The following is a 16,347-nucleotide window of genomic DNA, read 5'->3' on the forward strand; positions in this document are numbered from 1 at the left end:
CCCCTAAAACGTCACCTATATGGATATACTACCAGACAATAGGGTAGGTAGTACCTTAGAGCCTCCACTCTAAGCAAAAGCTCTGATTTCTTCATGACTTATTCTTCTACTATTTGTTCTAGTCAGTCCCATCCAGTTCCAAGCCACAACGCTGTATATAATAGTAGTAAACGGTCCAAAACCAGCCAGGTCATGGACGGAAGCACAAATGAAGGAAACTAAGTAATACATGAAGTCGACCCTATGTTACTGTACAAGGTATCCATCCCAGCTGTCGCAAACATAAAAAGAAGAAGATACAAATCATGGGCGGAGGCATTGCGACTGACCAAACTCCGGTTCAAATGCAAAACCCACAGCATCCAACACATATGAAAGAAACGCTTTATCTTGGTTTGCCTTTCCACAACCATCACAATTATCTACAGCACTCGGCAAAGAACCAAGCCTCCCACCTGCTTCTCGACACACTCTCGCGCTTCCATAATACCGCGGTCCGTCGATAGGTATAAACTTTCGCCGGGGGACCGCAAGCCTTCCACATATCCACTCTTTTCTCCGCGAATCACTTCTCGGAGGTCTGCAACATCGATCGTGATCCTTCTCTTGGGCTTGCTAACCATGCTCATCTTGCCGAGGACAGGATCGCTCTGCCAGTACTTGAGCCCGAGCCAAAGACGCCTTGAGGCGACATTGCTTTGGGTCAACGATTGTACGCCTTCAACTTCATCATTTACCGAGGGAACACCCAGAAGAGTATGTTGAGGAGGGGGAGTCGGGCCTCCGCGGACGACCGAAGAGATGTAACCAGAGTTTTGGAGAGCAAGGCACAATTTCAGGTGTAGCTGGGTGTTCGGGATAGATGTGAGACCCAAGCGGGCCTTGGTGGCGTTGTTTAGATGGGAACAAACGTGGGCGAGATTGACAAGAGACATTTTGGATCGTGAGTTTTCGGAATGGCCCAATTGAAGGGATTCCTTAAGTGTTCAGACGGTGTGCGGGAGAGCCGATAAATCACTGGTTACGGGGAAGAGGAGGTATGAGCAATACTTTTTCATTGAGATAAGAGAGGACAAATACACCTACCGAAGACTGCACCTCTTGGTCAAAGGGACTCGGAGGGAATAACAACACGAGAACTCCCCGTTTCAAGTAAACGTTGATGGGCCGCGAAGTTGCGATGATGCGGAAGCTCAAATGAAATTTTCGGAGAAATGATAAGACGGCTCCGAGGGGATGTTCCTATAGGCCGCCAGCCCAGGAGGGCATCAACTAATCACGGCTCCAGAATGCATCTCGAAGCGCCCTCTAGCCGCCGGCCTCTTGGACACTGCAGCTTACAATTGCTTCCCCTCATATATAATGTTGTCCCCAAATTCTTTATCGTGTACTTCTTTGCATGCCTGTCCGCCTGTTCACCTCTCCCCTTCAACTATACCCTCGATCTCGCAACTGCTCTTTATCTTACTACTCTACTATCAATACATAGTATAGTATATACTGATAAGCCATTATGCCCCCGCTGCCGGGCGAAGAGCGTGCGCTGACGGTGTAAGTCGTCCATTTCCCCCGCAAATTCTCTCTCTCTCTTTCAAATGCGATAAATTCGTCTGATCCTCCCATAGCTTTGCCGATATCCATTATTATTTCACAGCTCCGACTCCCAAGCCTCTTCATCATCGATTTGATAAGGGCTCCTATCTATATCTTTATCACAATGCGGTGCAGCGTAAGACGAGGATTGAAGTAGCGAATAATCCTGGAACTCGTGATCAAGATGCATTTAATGGCGGTCGGTGCTTTTTCACCCATCCTCCGCGTAAAAAATGACTTTCCTCGCTGACTGATGTCCAGCTCTGGATCAGGTCTATCTGCGCCATTCCACCCAGTTTCCAACGCTGTGTACACTAATCGTGGACGGCCGTCCACCATCACAGGGCGCGCAGGCGTTCCCTCCACCAGCAAATGCCAGTCCTCATGAATGGCTATTACCAAGCACTGATCCGCGTGGCGAGGACAAGGAACTACGTTTGCACACGCTGGACATCTACTTTTGGACTTCAGATGATGCGGATAATTTCCTCAACCTGATGGAAAATTATTTGTCTCCCCCGCAGATCGAGACAGACAGGCATCCATATCCGCCTCCACCTCAGGCTTCAGTCAGTACAGTTGTGCAACAACTAGAAAACGTGGCCATCACAGATCCGGCGTACCAGAACGGGCAGACTCGTAACTCTCAATCAGAACCTACACCTAGCTCCCCGCCCCCTACCCAGACGTTCTCAATACCAAGCAATCTTCCTCCTCCACCCCCGCTTGGTGGTCCACCCACCACAGCACAGAAGACGACCAATGGCACTCCGCCTGCTACAGAAGAAAGAAACGACCCCGCCCAATATACACCTCTACCATATAACCCTGCGGCACCGGCCGCGCCTGAACCAATTCAAGTTCGGGAGAAGACCCCCCCTCCAATCGACGGCGGAGATGGAACCGGACTTGCAGCAGCAGCAGCAGTAGACAGTGGAGCACCGTTCACACCACCATCCCAGATCACCGGCGGAGGAGGTTTTGCATCTCCCCCAACCAGTCAAGGGCTCCCATACACTATGCCTGGAAGCTACGCATCACCACCACCGAGCGCCGGCCTAACGCATTCCGGGTCGTTCTCGTCTCGGTCGTCTATTCAGAGTCCGCCCAGCATCCCATCCTATACACCATCATTCCTTGCGGGGGTAGGCGGGGGTCACCAATCTAACTCCCACCAGCCAGTCACTATGTCATTTGCTCCGCCTCCTAAGGATCCCAATGCCCATCTTTACGGTCAGACCCAGAATTTATATGGCGGCCAGCCTCAAATTCAACCGGCGTCTCCACCGCCACCCCCGATTGGCGGCTACTCAAACTACTCGTATGATAAGGTAGCCGTACAGCAACCAGTGGCAAATGATTACGACATCCACAGGCAGCTGTACCGGCCCACTGAAGCAGAGGTCAATTCACATTCTCAGAAAATAGCTCAGAAGTCAATACAAAACCCCGGCCGGCCCCGGAATTTGGAGGAAAGAGCCCACAGAATGGAGAGCAGTGTGAATAGGTTCTTAAAGAAATTGGAGAAAAAGATCTGATACACGGATTTCGGATTATACGTTGTGGAGTTCGTCACACTAGGTGCGGTATCGCGGCTGTTGCTCCTGTACACGAAACGACTATATAGCAGTAATTTTGGGGAATCTCACGTGGTGTTATACTGTTGGGGTATTAGATGATTATTTTGGGCGATTCCTTGAGATTGTTCAGAGTCCTTAATATCGGATTCCAAGCTATTGAAAAATCGGAGTTTTGTTCTCATGCTACCCAAGACAGTAAATATTGCGCAAAATCTCAAAGCAAAGGGGGGGAGATATAAAAGAACAAAGCCCACGGCACCAACAGTGATGCAAAACTGCGGAGTAAACTTGCACTGTCAAAGTTCAAGCAATAATACAAAATAGAGGATTAAAGAACTAGAATACCCGGGACAAATATGTTAACAGGAGAATCGAAGGTAAAAAAGCCTGAGAAGAGAAAAGGTAAATAGACGAATAAAAGTGAAAAGGGCGGAAAAGAAACAAGAACCTGATTAGACTCCTCCCAAGTACATATGCAAGTGGGATAATATGCAAGCCCTAACGCTAAAAGCAACTGGAATCTAGAACTCCACCAGAAAATGCTCCGACATGCATACATCGTCGGCCCTGCTCATATCTTGAATGAGATGCTTGCGAAACAGAGATTGAAAATAAAAATAACATAAAGACAGCACAAGTAAAGAAAAGAAGCTTAAAAAATGGTCCGCGTAGACGATAACATGTATCTGGTCGCATCACGAATAAGACGGGTATGAAGCAAATATAAGTCACAAGAAGCAAACTGTGGATGTAAATATAGACATTCATGCAACATCATGATTGTCTTGGTTGTGCTCGCTCTTCAGTTGAGAGAGAGTTTGCCGACGTCGACATCAATGTCGTCTGCCTTGGCCTCTGTCTCAGCAACGTTCTCAGCTGGCTTCTCTTCAGCAGTGGCGGCTAGAGGCTCAACACCAGTCTGTTCCTTGGTCTCTTCAGTGTTAGAAAGCTCAGAGGGCTCAACGCTCTGGGAATCGACCGCCTCGTCGGCAGAGATGGTGGGTTCTTGGATTGATGGAGCGGCAAGAGTCTGTGCTTCGGGGACCTCTGCGGCTTAGATAGGTTGCTCCAGCTCAACAGAGGATCCAACTGGTGCGCTTTCAGAAGCCATCGAGGGCTCGACGGGCAAATCCTCCAACCGCTTCTCAGTTGCGCGTTCCTTCTCGACTATATCAACTGACGAGTCAACAACCGCTTGAACAGGCTCGTCCGCAACCTTGGCGTGAGGCTCAATAACATTCACATGTGCAGTATCCTCCTTAGGATCAACTACCTTTGCCTGTGGTTCTTCTTTCTCGGTAGACACTGGCTGCGGGTTCTCCTGTGGCTTTCTGGCCACACTCTTCTCCTTCGTTGGGCGCGATTTGTGGGCCTCCGTCTTGGAAGCAACTGGTCTTACCGGAGCCCGAGTCACCCGGGAAGACCGGGGTGGGCTCTTCACTTCAACCTTCTCATGAGCTTTGCTAGCAGAACTAGCGGTGGGGCGCATCATCCTAGCCAGAAATCCCTCGTCAACCACCTTAGAACTAGTGTTGCTCACTCGGGAATGCGGGCGCTCATGTGCTGGTTGACGTTGGAGAGAAGGTTGGGATGTCTGCTTGCGAACGCTGGAAGCCGTAGTCGTGCGGTGGGTTCCACTCGTCGCATTCTTTAGACTTGACGGCTTCCGGGATAGGCTACCGGTAGTTGTTCCAGTAGCTCCTCCTCTAGCGGCCGATGACAGAGTTGTTGTAGTTGCCGAAGCTGGCAGACGAGCCGACTTGGTTGGCGGTCTTGGTTCCGGCTGGTTGGTGCGGGTTGCACTCGTCGCTGTCAACTTGGTTGCGTCGCGTGCCGGCATGGAAGAGCGGACAGGTCGTGTAGCGGTCTTGGTTGTCGTGTTCAAAGATGAACGGCTTGGCTTGGTAGTTGGACCTTTGGGTGAGTCCCTGGTAGCAGGAGGTCTGGGGGAGCGTGCCGGCTTAGAAGCCTTGACATGGTCGGGTTTGGCAGGAGATGTTGGAGTCCGCGGATGTGCGGCAGACTTCAGGGTCGTAGACGTTGACTTGGACGCAGATTGGTTGGGTGTAACTTTATCCACCTGGATGGTGGATGGCCGCTTGGTAACTGTCTGGGTCTTCTTCGGGGATGGCGCAGCGGAAACGGCCGAGGTGGAGTCGCTTCCCTTACGAGGGGACGCTGCTTCCTTGGCCTGGGGCTTTGCACCCTTTTCGGGCGAGGTCACTTGTGTGATCACTGTTTCCACCATGCCGCCTGGCCTGGTCTCGCTCAAGGTTTGCTCGTTATCTAAACCATTGCTGGTTGGGGACGACAAGGGACTTTTCAAGGGGGCGTTCAGGTCATCTGAATTGAAGCTCCTCACCCTCGACGGGGGAGCAGCTGGGCTGTCACTACGGCTACTTGCACTTCTCAACCCAGCAACGGCGCCAGATTGGGTGGCTCCATCAACAGCTATGAAGCTCGCACGCACTTTTGACAGAGGCCTAGAACCCGAGTGCTCAGAACCGACGGGAGATCGACCGCGGGAGGGTGGGGACGTGGTATTCTGGTTGCTGCTGTTGTTGTTTTCGAACCTGGCGAGCAAGCTTCTCACACCCGGGTGAGCGCCCGTATCCGGCATGGTGTCTAGTTCGGATGTCAAAAGGTCAAGGAGGCAGGGAGGGTTCAAGTGTGACGATGCTCGGAGTGAGCGGAATAACCGTAGCGGACGGTTGGCGCGAGCTTAGGTGGTGAACGACTGGAACGAGATCGTTGCTATGATATCCGAGTAATAATTAGCAGCACCGTTGTGGATGCGGTTGTCAACACGGTTGAACGCGCTTCTCGGGTGGTGACGTGATGTGGTATAAACAGAACCAACAGTTCGAGGTGGAGAGCGAATCAGCAATATAGCGAGACAACGTGGAAGTCAAGCATAATGAAATATCAATGACAAAGTGATGAGTCCGACATGGAACTACGCGTTGAGAAAGTAGAAAGGAAGGATTGAAATTACCAGACGGTACGAAAGGGAAAGGAGAGGAGGAGGGAAAAGAGAGGGGGGAAGAGAAGAAGAGAAGACAGAGAGAGAGAGAGAGAGAGAGGGAAAGGAAGAATGGCCCAGCAACGGGGATGTGGAGGGACATTCGGTGCAGCCTGAGGCAGCGGTTTCAGGGGGCAAGCGGATCTGCGCTTCAGTTTAATGATTCTCCTTCGTCACGAATGTTCCTGGGAATTACCCCTTTCGTTTAATTGTGGACTCATTAGTTTCATCGTTTGACCCACTCCTTGTCACAGGATTCCTTTGCTCTTCATTGCTCCAGGCCAATATATTGATGGAGTCCCTTGCCGGTCGTTTTACGTTCGATAATCCCGGCAACGGGCGTGCCCCATCGATGTCACTCCTGAAAGGCCAGATTGCAGCTCAGGTAAGTACGGAGTATTAAGGACGAATGAATAATACTTTACGTGCCTGGAGCTAGAGATTCTGCGTTGCCTATTTCTTTCTAGACGATGGATGGTTGCATTGCACTACTCTGTACTACTTGTATTAGTTAGTTCATCTGCCTAGCTATGAAGTAATAATAATGATAATAATATTATTATTATTAGTTAACGATTATTCTGATTAACTAGCTCTTCTCTAAAGTCTTGTGAGTCATTACATTGTATTTGACCTATACACGTATGTTCTTTCAGGAGTTAATTCTATCCACCAGTTTGTGCCTCGTACCCTAATTGTTTATATCTCCGTATGTATGGACTGTATATGTACAATATGCTCCGAGTCCTACAGAGTACATATTAGTGCCAATCCTTTTCACATAATGCAATGGAAATATGATTTTGGCCAGACAAAGAGGAACAAGCATCATTTCGGGCCATCAACATCTGGGCATGAATTGATCTGAATTTCCCCTTCAATGCCGAACTCCTCCAATATGTTTCTGTAGTTCCGTTTGAAGCTATCCCCCCCCCCCCCCCCCCCGGATCAATATTCCTCCCGCCTCCGCATCCAAATGACCTTCTCACTCCGATTACGGCTCTCCGTTGACCGGACGTTTTCTCATCTCAGTATCACCCCCAAAATTTGCACCATGGCTGCCGCTAGGACGCTTCGCATAGGTCAATTGATCCTCTTCTCATATGTAGTACATTGTCTGTGTGCGAACATGAACTGATATATCATCCTCTAGGTCTCATCCCCGGTGACGGTATCGGCCGGGAGGTCATTCCGGTATATATCTCACAGCTCGACAGCTCTTTGCTGACAAGGTGATTGGACATTCTAACAACCACCATGATATAGGCCGGTAGGAAAGTGTTGGAATCTCTCCCAGCTTCTCTCAACCTCAATTTCAGCTTCGTCAACCTGGATGCTGGTTTCGATACCTTCAAGCAGACCGGCACTGCCCTGCCCGACAAGACTGTCGAGACCTTGAAGAAGGAATGTGATGGTGCTTTGTTTGGAGCTGTCAGGTAAACACGCTGCTTCTCACCAGAATGTTTCGTACCTTACCGAATAACTCGCATCGCAGCTCCCCGAGCACCAAGGTCGCCGGCTACTCGTCCCCTATTGTCGCTCTCCGCAAGAAGTTGGACCTCTATGCCAACGTCCGTCCAGTCAAGTCTACCATTGGCGGTGGACGGAACCCCGTCGATCTGGTCATCGTCCGCGAGAACACCGAGGACTTGTACGTGAAGGAGGAGCAGACCAAGGACACCCCCAACGGTAAGGTTGCGGAGGCTATCAAACGGATCTCCGAGAATGCCTCATTCCGGATCTCCTCCATTGCAGGAGAGATCGCCCTGCGCCGGCAGAAGATCCGCGACGCGGCTTCCACTACGGGCCTGCGCACGAAGCCCATGGTGACCATCACCCACAAGTCCAACGTGCTGTCGCAAACCGACGGCCTCTTCCGTGAGACTGCCCGCAAGGCTCTTGCTGCCGAGCGCTTTTCCTCCGTGGAGGTGGAGGAGCAGATTGTCGACTCGATGGTGTACAAGCTTTTCCGCCAGCCTGAGTACTACGACGTCATTGTTGCCCCTAATCTCTACGGTGATATCCTGTCCGACGGTGCCGCTGCCCTGGTCGGTAGCTTGGGTCTTGTCCCCAGCGCCAACGTTGGTGACGGCTTTGCCATTGGTGAGCCCTGCCACGGTAGTGCGCCTGACATTGAGGGTCAGGGCATTGCCAACCCTATCGCCACCCTGCGTAGTGCAGCCCTGATGCTGGAGTTCTTGGGCGAGGAAGGTGCTGCCGCCAAGATCTACACCGCCGTTGATGCCAACTTGGACGAGGGCAAGTACCTCTCCCCTGACATGGGTGGAAAGGCTTCGACCCAGGAGGTCCTTGACGACGTTCTGAAGAGGCTGTAAATGGACGTTCCTCCATGATGTACTTCTGAACCAAGGGCATGTGTATATGTATCAGGCATAGATAAAACCAAAATATATAGCTTCAGTATACCTTGGCTCAACAAAACAATGATATATGTATCTATACGTCTACATTGTATCACATACCTACTCCACATCATCAGCCGATGGCTCAGGCTCCCATTCAAACCTTCCCAGCTTCCCGTTATTCTTCTCATGCTGCTCCTTACTCTCCTTCCTCATTCTCTCCGTCTCCTCCTTATGCAACGGCTCCTCATCCGTTCCCTGCAAAACAAGCGTAAAGAGCACGACAAGGTAAACCTCATCGGTGTCCCGATTCTTCAACACATACCGCAGCGAATGATTATCCTCATTAATGTATGGAAGAACATTGATAGTAATCCCAGGAAGGTGAAGCGAGAAATCTACCACAACCAAATCAGCCATCTCGACCATGCACAGAAAAGCAAGAGAGAGAGAGAGAAAGAAAAAAAGAGGGAAACGAACCATTAAACCCTAAGTAAGGGTTCCCAAAATCTACCCAGTAAGCCCTGCCTTCCTCAAACTCGAATCCCGTCCTAGTTTCTTCAGACTGGAAATACTTTCTCCGTTCATTCACACCCGCCGGAATCCCCATTTGCTCTCTGACCTCCAGTCCGGACCCTTCACCCCCTTCTTCCACGACCCGTTCATGCATCCCCGGCACCTCGTCGTTCTTTCTGATCTTTTCCCCGATACAGAACTGGTTCCACGAAGCCACGGCCGGACCATAGAGATACGGTTTATCGGCGTACGCATCGCCGTCTAGGCTCGGATCGATGGTCCATTTGACGAGACGAAGAGCGGCGTTGAAGCCGGGCGGCAAGCGGTCGCGAATGGGACGGTCGAAGTCGTTACCGAAGAGGAGGGAGTTGGCGTTGACGGGCTGTTTGAAGACAATGGCGAAGGAGATGGAATATTGGTCTGATTGGTGGAGAGGGTGGTTGAAATAAGAGCTTGTCTTTGGGGAGTGGTCCGGATACCCTTGACAGTTACTTTAAATCAGTATTTGTGTTTTTATTTTTCTCTTGTATCCGGAGCTGTGGACTGTCGGTTGGTGTACTGGGAGCTTTTCTTTACCTGTGTAATCTCGAATGCGGACGCAGAGACTCGTGATTGCGTGCTCATTTTCGATTCGTAGGGTTTGGTCTTCATTGACTGGGACGAGTTGATGTGTGGAGGGATCGTAGCTGGGTCCGGCGGTCACTTTTAAGCGGTATTTAGGGGTCTCGTTATCTGACATTATGGTGTTTCTATCGTTGGTTCTATATCTGGTTTATATAACTGAGTCCGGAGTTGTATAGTTCGGTATACCGATTCTCTGATGGAAACGAGTTGAAGAATACTTGGGTAAGTGTATTTATAGCGGTAGATTACACAGTATCTTTAAATTGAAATCGCAATGGCAGAGAAGTATTTAAAAGAATGCATATCGAAGGTTAATCGAAGGATTGACGCCCATCGACGTCATCGCTCCGATAGCCGTTTGCCGAGCCTTGTTTATTTAATCAAGCCCTAAGTGTTCACCTCGAATGTGGTACATTATCAACCCGCTTTATCCTGCGTTTCCCATTGATTACCAAGGGGGAGAGGTTTTACTACACTTGGCATCCAATCGTGATTCAGCTTGTTCAAGCAGTTATTGCGAGCATCTGTCATACAGAGTAAATCCCAGACATAAATAATGCCACATGGTAGATAGATATGCTACAAATGGAAACAATTCAAAGCAATGAAGCGGATCACATAAGATAGAACACCAGCTAGAGTTCGGCGGGATCAGAAGGTAAAGCATCATTGTCGATACCTTCGCTCTCAAAAAGCTCGTCTTCTGTCAGTATCCCGATACCACTGTCAAGCCGTCGTCGTTCCTTACCCCGACCGACCTCAACGTCAACAAATCGCGCCACGCTAACAGGAGTAATGGGCTCGCTCCCGATGTTCGTGCCATCCGACTGTAGCTCGTCCGACTTAAGTTCCCAATTGGCAGTGCGCACTTTTGCCTTGCGTCGTTCTGCCTTGACGGTTTCCTTCATGTAAGCAAATGACCGTGCCTGGTCTGCAGCCCATTTTTCTAGTAAATCATCCCTGGCCTCCATTTCAAGGCGCAGCTGTTCCTCCAAGCCAGCGTTGCTTTGACGAAGCTTGTCCACTTCCGATTTGGTAGTGTCCAGATATGTGGTCAGCTCAGCGACGTGGACGTTCATCCTCCCGACCTCCTGCTGGTGATGTTGGAGTTGCTCGACTGCCTGCTGTTCGGAGCTGTCAACAGTTTGCTTGAGCTCCTTTTCTAGTGTTTCAATCTTAGCAGTCAATTCGCACACGCGGATTCTATTCGACTCGACAATCTCTTCCAACCCCTGAACATGTGCCTGTCGCTCTGCAAGAGCCGACTCGGCTACACGACGGGCGCTTCCTTCTTCTGCCACTCGCTTTTCCTGTTGCAACATCTGTTCCTCGTGTCTTTTGGCAGAGATGACCTTGTCCTGTTCGAGTTCCGTCACAAGTTTCTCAAGGCTCTTGACCTCTACGCGGTATTTGCTAAGAGCTTCATTCAATCTCTCAATCCCTAGGGCTTGCTCATTCCCTTCACGCTCAAGCTCCTGCATCCGCATTCTCGTGTGGAGCATATCTCCTGCGGAAGATGCAATAGATTCTTCAAGATCGCTTATTTTCTGTGATGCAGTCTCATAGCGGATCAACAGGGTATCAAATTGGCCGCGCAATGCCCGCTCTCGCCCAACAGATCCTTCGTGCCGAGTGCGCTCTTCACTCAAGCTTTTGACGAGCAGCTCGACCCGCCTCACAAGCGCGCTGAGAGTTGCACTTCCGTTATCTAAGCTTGAGCTGGGCGTTTCCCCAGGGACTGCGCGCTCCAGCTGTAAGCGTGCTGATCGGAAGTGACTACGCATTCCCGAAATAATATCGTCCGTGCTGTTACCGGGGAACCCTAGACCAGAAAGCTCCTGTTTGACAGCGTCCAATGCACCGATAGCGTCTGAAGCGCTGGTGAGAGCCCCTGTTAGTGTAGGCAAAATTTGATCGAAGAAGTCTGGCGGGGGGGAGGACCGCTGGAGGCAAGATTCAGCCGCAGCTCCCGGGAAGGAAGCAAGCCTCGTGCGCCATGCGTTGAATAAATCCTGTTTCTCCTTTCTAGCAGCCTCCAAGTCCAGCGACAAAGCAAGGAGCTCAGCGCCTTGGTCATGTTCAGACAGAGACGTTTGAACTGACGCATCTGTACTGGGGTCTGGGAGGCTCAGATGAGAGAAATCATCTGGAGATGATCGAGGAAGCTGTAAGCCACGCATGATTGGAGAATTAGACATAAGAACCGTGTCCCCCTCAAACCCACTGCCCATGATGATTGTGTCGCCTTCGGTATCAGCGCCATCTGATTGATCCTCGGTGTTTTCAACGGAGGAGAACGAGATCTCTTGCCTCAGCTGGCTGTTCTGGGACTCTAGATGCTCTGACTTAGACTGAGGGGAAAGCCCCAGAATCTCCTTACTGGGTGAATGGCGTTCTGGAGTTCCACTGTTCCGTTTTGCCAACTCCAGCTCTTGCTTCAATGTGTCTCTTTCTTGCAGCAGAGCTTGCAGGGACTTTTGGTAATGCGCGGACTCCCGCTTCTCTCGTTCAAATTGGTTAATCTCATTACTCAGGCCCAGTCGCCGGATTCTCCGTTGAGTCCGGGAGTCCAAAATTTGCCGTAGAGGCGTAAACTGCACCACTGTCTTTGACTTAGATCCATCATTGGGCAGCACAGAATCCAGCGAACGACGTGACCGCGGAAGTGGGGTTGAGCGCCGGCGCAACCGGCGGCTTGGGGTGCAGTCGATGCCATCTGTGGGATCATCGGGCTCTCCGAACGATGTGCGAATCATTGCCGGGGTGAGGCCTGTAGAGCATCCAGGGCAGTTCCCTTCCAGCCGCGGACCCGGATCTGAGAAACGAACTCTTTTTGTTGGTTGGCGGGGTGTTTCGCAAGATGAGACCCCAGTAGTGCCCCCAGGCACACGAGGGTTCCTGCATGAGGAGGAAGTGCGGGGCTCTGAATTAGAGAATGAACTGATACTTCTCTTTCTCCGCGTACTTCTGGTGTTCATGGTGGTCCTTGTTTAATCTAGTATTTTGTTGTGTGTATGTATGCAGGGAATTGGAACAGTTATATAAATACTTAGTTCGCAAGTGCTTTTATTAAGATGGTGTCGGTGCCGGTGTCCCTGGAGATGTGAATCAATAACAAACAATCGATGCTTTCAACTACTGCGAGCCCCAAGTAAGGAAGGAACTCATTCGTGCCTTCCGCACTTCCATACGCGTTGATGGATCCATTCTTATTTCCCGATTGGGAAGACGTAAACAACCCTGGCATCAGGTGACCAAACTCTGCCGGAGGTTGACATTCCTGTCAGATGTTCTATAGAATTGATATGATTGCATTTGTTGTTCATTGAGCTCCTGAGCTATTAGCACTATAGTATCTACTGGTACTATGTTTGAGGAAAGCTCAGGGAATCTCCTCGTAATTCATCGTTGATTTACATACATACATACCTACTAGGAGTCTAGGCCGCTGGTGCGGCCTCCCACCCTTGATAAGAAGCTAAACTAAATTAAATGAGACTAAACTCGCAGTGGAGGAAGCACATGACCTTCGATTACACTACCGTACCTAAATTACTAAAATTACCTAAATCAATTGCCTACCTTATCTAAATAGGCAGGGCAATCGATTCAAAAGATCTAGAAACCTAGGCATTGCAGCGTATTAAAATGATCTAGGAATCTAAGCAACACAGCGCGTAACGGTCAAATGATCGAGAGAACTAGGCCATACAATCGATTTAGATGACCTAGGAATCTAGGCAATGCAGCGCATTTCTAGAATGATTAAGTAAGATAAAGCAGCCAGTAATGTCCCGGATGAATGTTCAACCAATGAAAAGCTAGATGGATGGCCAAAACCTCAACCAATCAGAATGTAGAAGGTGAAAACACGTCCTGTACGGAGTACTCCGCATGTTGCTAGCTTCGCTTCGCTCAGCTGCACAATAAGAAGTATCCGCCAGCAACGCCGTCAGGCTATAGCAGCGCGTTGCTGGGGGTTAGTAAGATAAGGTAAGATAGCAGAATACCCGCACGCGGGAAGACTAACCAACTACCACTTCTGGCCACGTAGAATGATATTCATTTTTGCGTATACGCTAATGTAAGTTTGAAAGATCATTTCCATGTTGTTGCCAAGGCTAAGTATTATTGGCTATTAGGTCAGCATCTAGCAGCTTCAAACCAATTATATTTATTTAACCCTACAGCAGGTATAGCATTTTCAAACTTACACTAGTGCTTTTTATTTATCAAATATCAATCTATGTGGCTAGAAGGTGTAATGAGAAGTCACACAACCGCGGATAAAACGTTCACACTCACAAACATGTAGTAGATGTAGGTGGGAAGATAAGATAAATCCTCACAGCTTTACACAGTTTGTATTTTAAATGTACCTACTCTGTACGTATTTTATTTCCCCCTCATGTCATGCGGTTCCCCAGTGATGTCATCTGTCCGCCCACCCCCAAGAATTTAGAGTAACTTTAACAAACCAGCAAAGCAACCGAACTCCGGATCCATGCCGATCCCTTATCTTTCATACTCCCCTTACTCCATTCCTCCTGTCAACAGCCCCCCTTGATAGTTGATTCGCCTTTCATAATTCGACCTAGTGCTTGACTTTGTTCGCTACAAACGTTCTTCTTTCTCCATCCGACGGACCTTCCCATGGCTGTTCATCCCTCATGGATTCGAATTCTAGTACGAGTCTGACCCTGGAGAAGATGGGCAACATACCCACAGTGCAAGAGGTCAACGACGATGAAGTCTTTCCCGACATGCGGATGAGCACCAAGACAACCCAGAACATAGAGTCGCCCTTGTTACAGCTCCCGACCGAACTTTTACATTCTGTACTATCTTATCTTTCGGCACAAGACCTCGTTCGTGTGTCGGCCACCTGTCGTTGTTTGGCCGAACACACGGCTAACGATCTGCTATGGGCCAACGTGGTCAACTCCTACCTGCCGGAGAAAATTCACGACCCGGGACCATTTGACTCCTTTCGCAGCCTCTATATCGCGTACCATCCTTGCTGGTTCATCCCCCAGAAAAAGATCTGGTTTTCAGATACTGAGCACACGGGCAATCTAATCCTGGCCCGTTACGATCACCGTCGAGGCGTTATCGAAGCGTATCGGGTTATTGCAGAACGGCGTTCACCCTCACACAAGTTCCAGATTTGGGAATGGAATCCAGACGTTATCATCCAAACCTTTCATCCGAAACCTAGCCTTTGGCTAGACAGTCCTATATTACTCTTGAGGAACCATGATGGTGAACGGCAGTATCTGCGCGGAGAAATCCGCATGCCCTTGCCGTTGGAATCACAGCAGGTATTTAATTCCTTGTCATTTTGCCCCAAGGGGCCTCCTTCAGATCCCGACCCATATAAGCAATGGCCGCCACCCATTGTACCCAGTCGAAATCGCGTATCTCGGAGCACCGAACCGCATGGCTCAGAATGGGAGCGTAATACTGGACTTCTGGAAATAATGTCGGAAGATGCATTTCGCATTAGAAGATGGGCGCATTTCCGTCTGGGTATGCCGATGTTTGCTGCCGGCCGAAGCGAGACCTTATCGACCTATGCGACACTTGATCCACACCTATATACGCCTACCAGGCAAAAGCCCTACCAGGGTATATGGATTGGAGACTACTCCGCTCACGGATGTGAATTCATGCTTTTCTTGCAACGAGACAGTGAAGAAGGGCCTGACGATACGCCCGAGGAGGGCGAGTCGGAGTTCCTTCATGATGGCATTATCCAGAAAGGTAGCCTCGAGGCTATCAAACTAACCGGAGACCCCAATGTCCCTCGAGGCGAGCTCTCATTCATTTCGGATGATATCGGGCCTAAGGGTTTTGTCCGTGTCGCAGATGAATCGCTCTTCCGAGGGGCGAGGATTGTGCGTAGTCGAGGACATGTAGCGGGTATCGGGTTTAGAGACGGTAAGCTGAACCGAATTGCATGCCCTGTTGTAGCATGTTTTGACTTGAAACTTAGATTCATTCATCGCCTCGCAACTCATTCTCATATCACCTGATTGTATAGCTCACTATTGGGAGACCATGGGGCATATCTCGTATTTCCGCCGCCTCGACATAGACGGACTTATTCGGATATGAGCGGATGTGTGATGATCCTTACGATGTAACGATTCGTGCCTATTATTTGCTCTCCTCCTTGAGAGATAATGATTCAAATACATGTATGGCGGTTGTGTACACACTGTCTAGATGACATAACCATGGCTGGCGCGTCAAAACACCCTTGGTGGACACGTATTAGGCCAATTCTGATGACTTGAGTGAACCTCCAGGTTGATTAAGGCGGCTTCCGAACTATACCTCGTGGGGTCCGTGCACGGGAGACCAACCAGGGATGGTAAAATTGAAGAACCGTGATGGGAACCACGAATCCAAGGATCCCTATACTGGCGGTTCCAACCCACGCCCTGCGACACTATTTTGTTACTTAGTATCGCCTGCTAGACCCACACGAGCTGTATGAAAGCTGTCCGAGCCCGTAGACTAAGCGGACACACTGCAAGGTAAGGGGGAAAAGCATATCATTCCCCGGACAGCGCGTGGAGACAAGGCAGCTTGAAGTACCAGGGCCGGCAACCTTATGTACAAGCGAGTATACTCGGGAGAGCAG

The 16,347-nt window shown here is 49.9% G+C and overlaps 7 protein-coding genes across 7 annotated transcripts; 3 read left to right on the forward strand and 4 right to left on the reverse strand.

Moving 5' to 3' along the window:
- Positions 1 to 69: 69 nt before the first annotated feature.
- On the reverse strand, positions 70 to 935 carry AO090005001565 (mitochondrial 37S ribosomal protein uS8m; the record flags this gene model as incomplete). Its single annotated transcript, XM_023236916.1, has 2 exons — positions 70 to 151; positions 472 to 935. 2 exons carry the CDS (start codon positions 933 to 935, stop codon positions 70 to 72), a joined length of 546 nt encoding a protein of 181 aa, XP_023089419.1.
- A 578-nt stretch (positions 936 to 1,513) lies between these two features.
- AO090005001564 (uncharacterized protein) lies at positions 1,514 to 3,131 on the forward strand (the record flags this gene model as incomplete). Its single annotated transcript, XM_001818421.1, has 3 exons — positions 1,514 to 1,551; positions 1,626 to 1,792; positions 1,855 to 3,131. The coding sequence occupies 3 exons, from the start codon at positions 1,514 to 1,516 to the stop codon at positions 3,129 to 3,131; spliced, it is 1,482 nt and encodes a 493-aa protein (XP_001818473.1).
- Positions 3,132 to 4,227: 1,096 nt separating this feature from the next.
- Positions 4,228 to 5,793, reverse strand: AO090005001563 (uncharacterized protein; the record flags this gene model as incomplete). Its single annotated transcript, XM_001818420.3, has 1 exon — positions 4,228 to 5,793. One exon carries the CDS (start codon positions 5,791 to 5,793, stop codon positions 4,228 to 4,230), a length of 1,566 nt encoding a protein of 521 aa, XP_001818472.3.
- A 1,456-nt stretch (positions 5,794 to 7,249) lies between these two features.
- Positions 7,250 to 8,531, forward strand: lysB (homoisocitrate dehydrogenase lysB; the record flags this gene model as incomplete). The annotated part of the gene is made up of 4 exons (XM_001818419.3): positions 7,250 to 7,277; positions 7,349 to 7,389; positions 7,462 to 7,631; positions 7,691 to 8,531. The coding sequence occupies 4 exons, from the start codon at positions 7,250 to 7,252 to the stop codon at positions 8,529 to 8,531; spliced, it is 1,080 nt and encodes a 359-aa protein (XP_001818471.1).
- Positions 8,532 to 8,678: 147 nt separating this feature from the next.
- AO090005001560 (DUF1769 domain-containing protein) lies at positions 8,679 to 9,813 on the reverse strand (the record flags this gene model as incomplete). The annotated part of the gene is made up of 3 exons (XM_001818418.1): positions 8,679 to 8,956; positions 9,039 to 9,554; positions 9,651 to 9,813. The coding sequence occupies 3 exons, from the start codon at positions 9,811 to 9,813 to the stop codon at positions 8,679 to 8,681; spliced, it is 957 nt and encodes a 318-aa protein (XP_001818470.1).
- A 520-nt stretch (positions 9,814 to 10,333) lies between these two features.
- On the reverse strand, positions 10,334 to 12,676 carry AO090005001559 (uncharacterized protein; the record flags this gene model as incomplete). Its single annotated transcript, XM_001818417.3, has 1 exon — positions 10,334 to 12,676. The coding sequence occupies one exon, from the start codon at positions 12,674 to 12,676 to the stop codon at positions 10,334 to 10,336; it is 2,343 nt and encodes a 780-aa protein (XP_001818469.1).
- A 1,692-nt stretch (positions 12,677 to 14,368) lies between these two features.
- AO090005001558 (F-box protein) lies at positions 14,369 to 15,733 on the forward strand (the record flags this gene model as incomplete). Its single annotated transcript, XM_023236947.1, has 1 exon — positions 14,369 to 15,733. One exon carries the CDS (start codon positions 14,369 to 14,371, stop codon positions 15,731 to 15,733), a length of 1,365 nt encoding a protein of 454 aa, XP_023089418.1.
- Positions 15,734 to 16,347: the final 614 nt, after the last annotated feature.

Source organism: Aspergillus oryzae, chromosome 1 (genome assembly GCF_000184455.2).
Source record: "Aspergillus oryzae RIB40 DNA, chromosome 1".
Taxonomy (NCBI): domain Eukaryota; kingdom Fungi; phylum Ascomycota; class Eurotiomycetes; order Eurotiales; family Aspergillaceae; genus Aspergillus; species Aspergillus oryzae.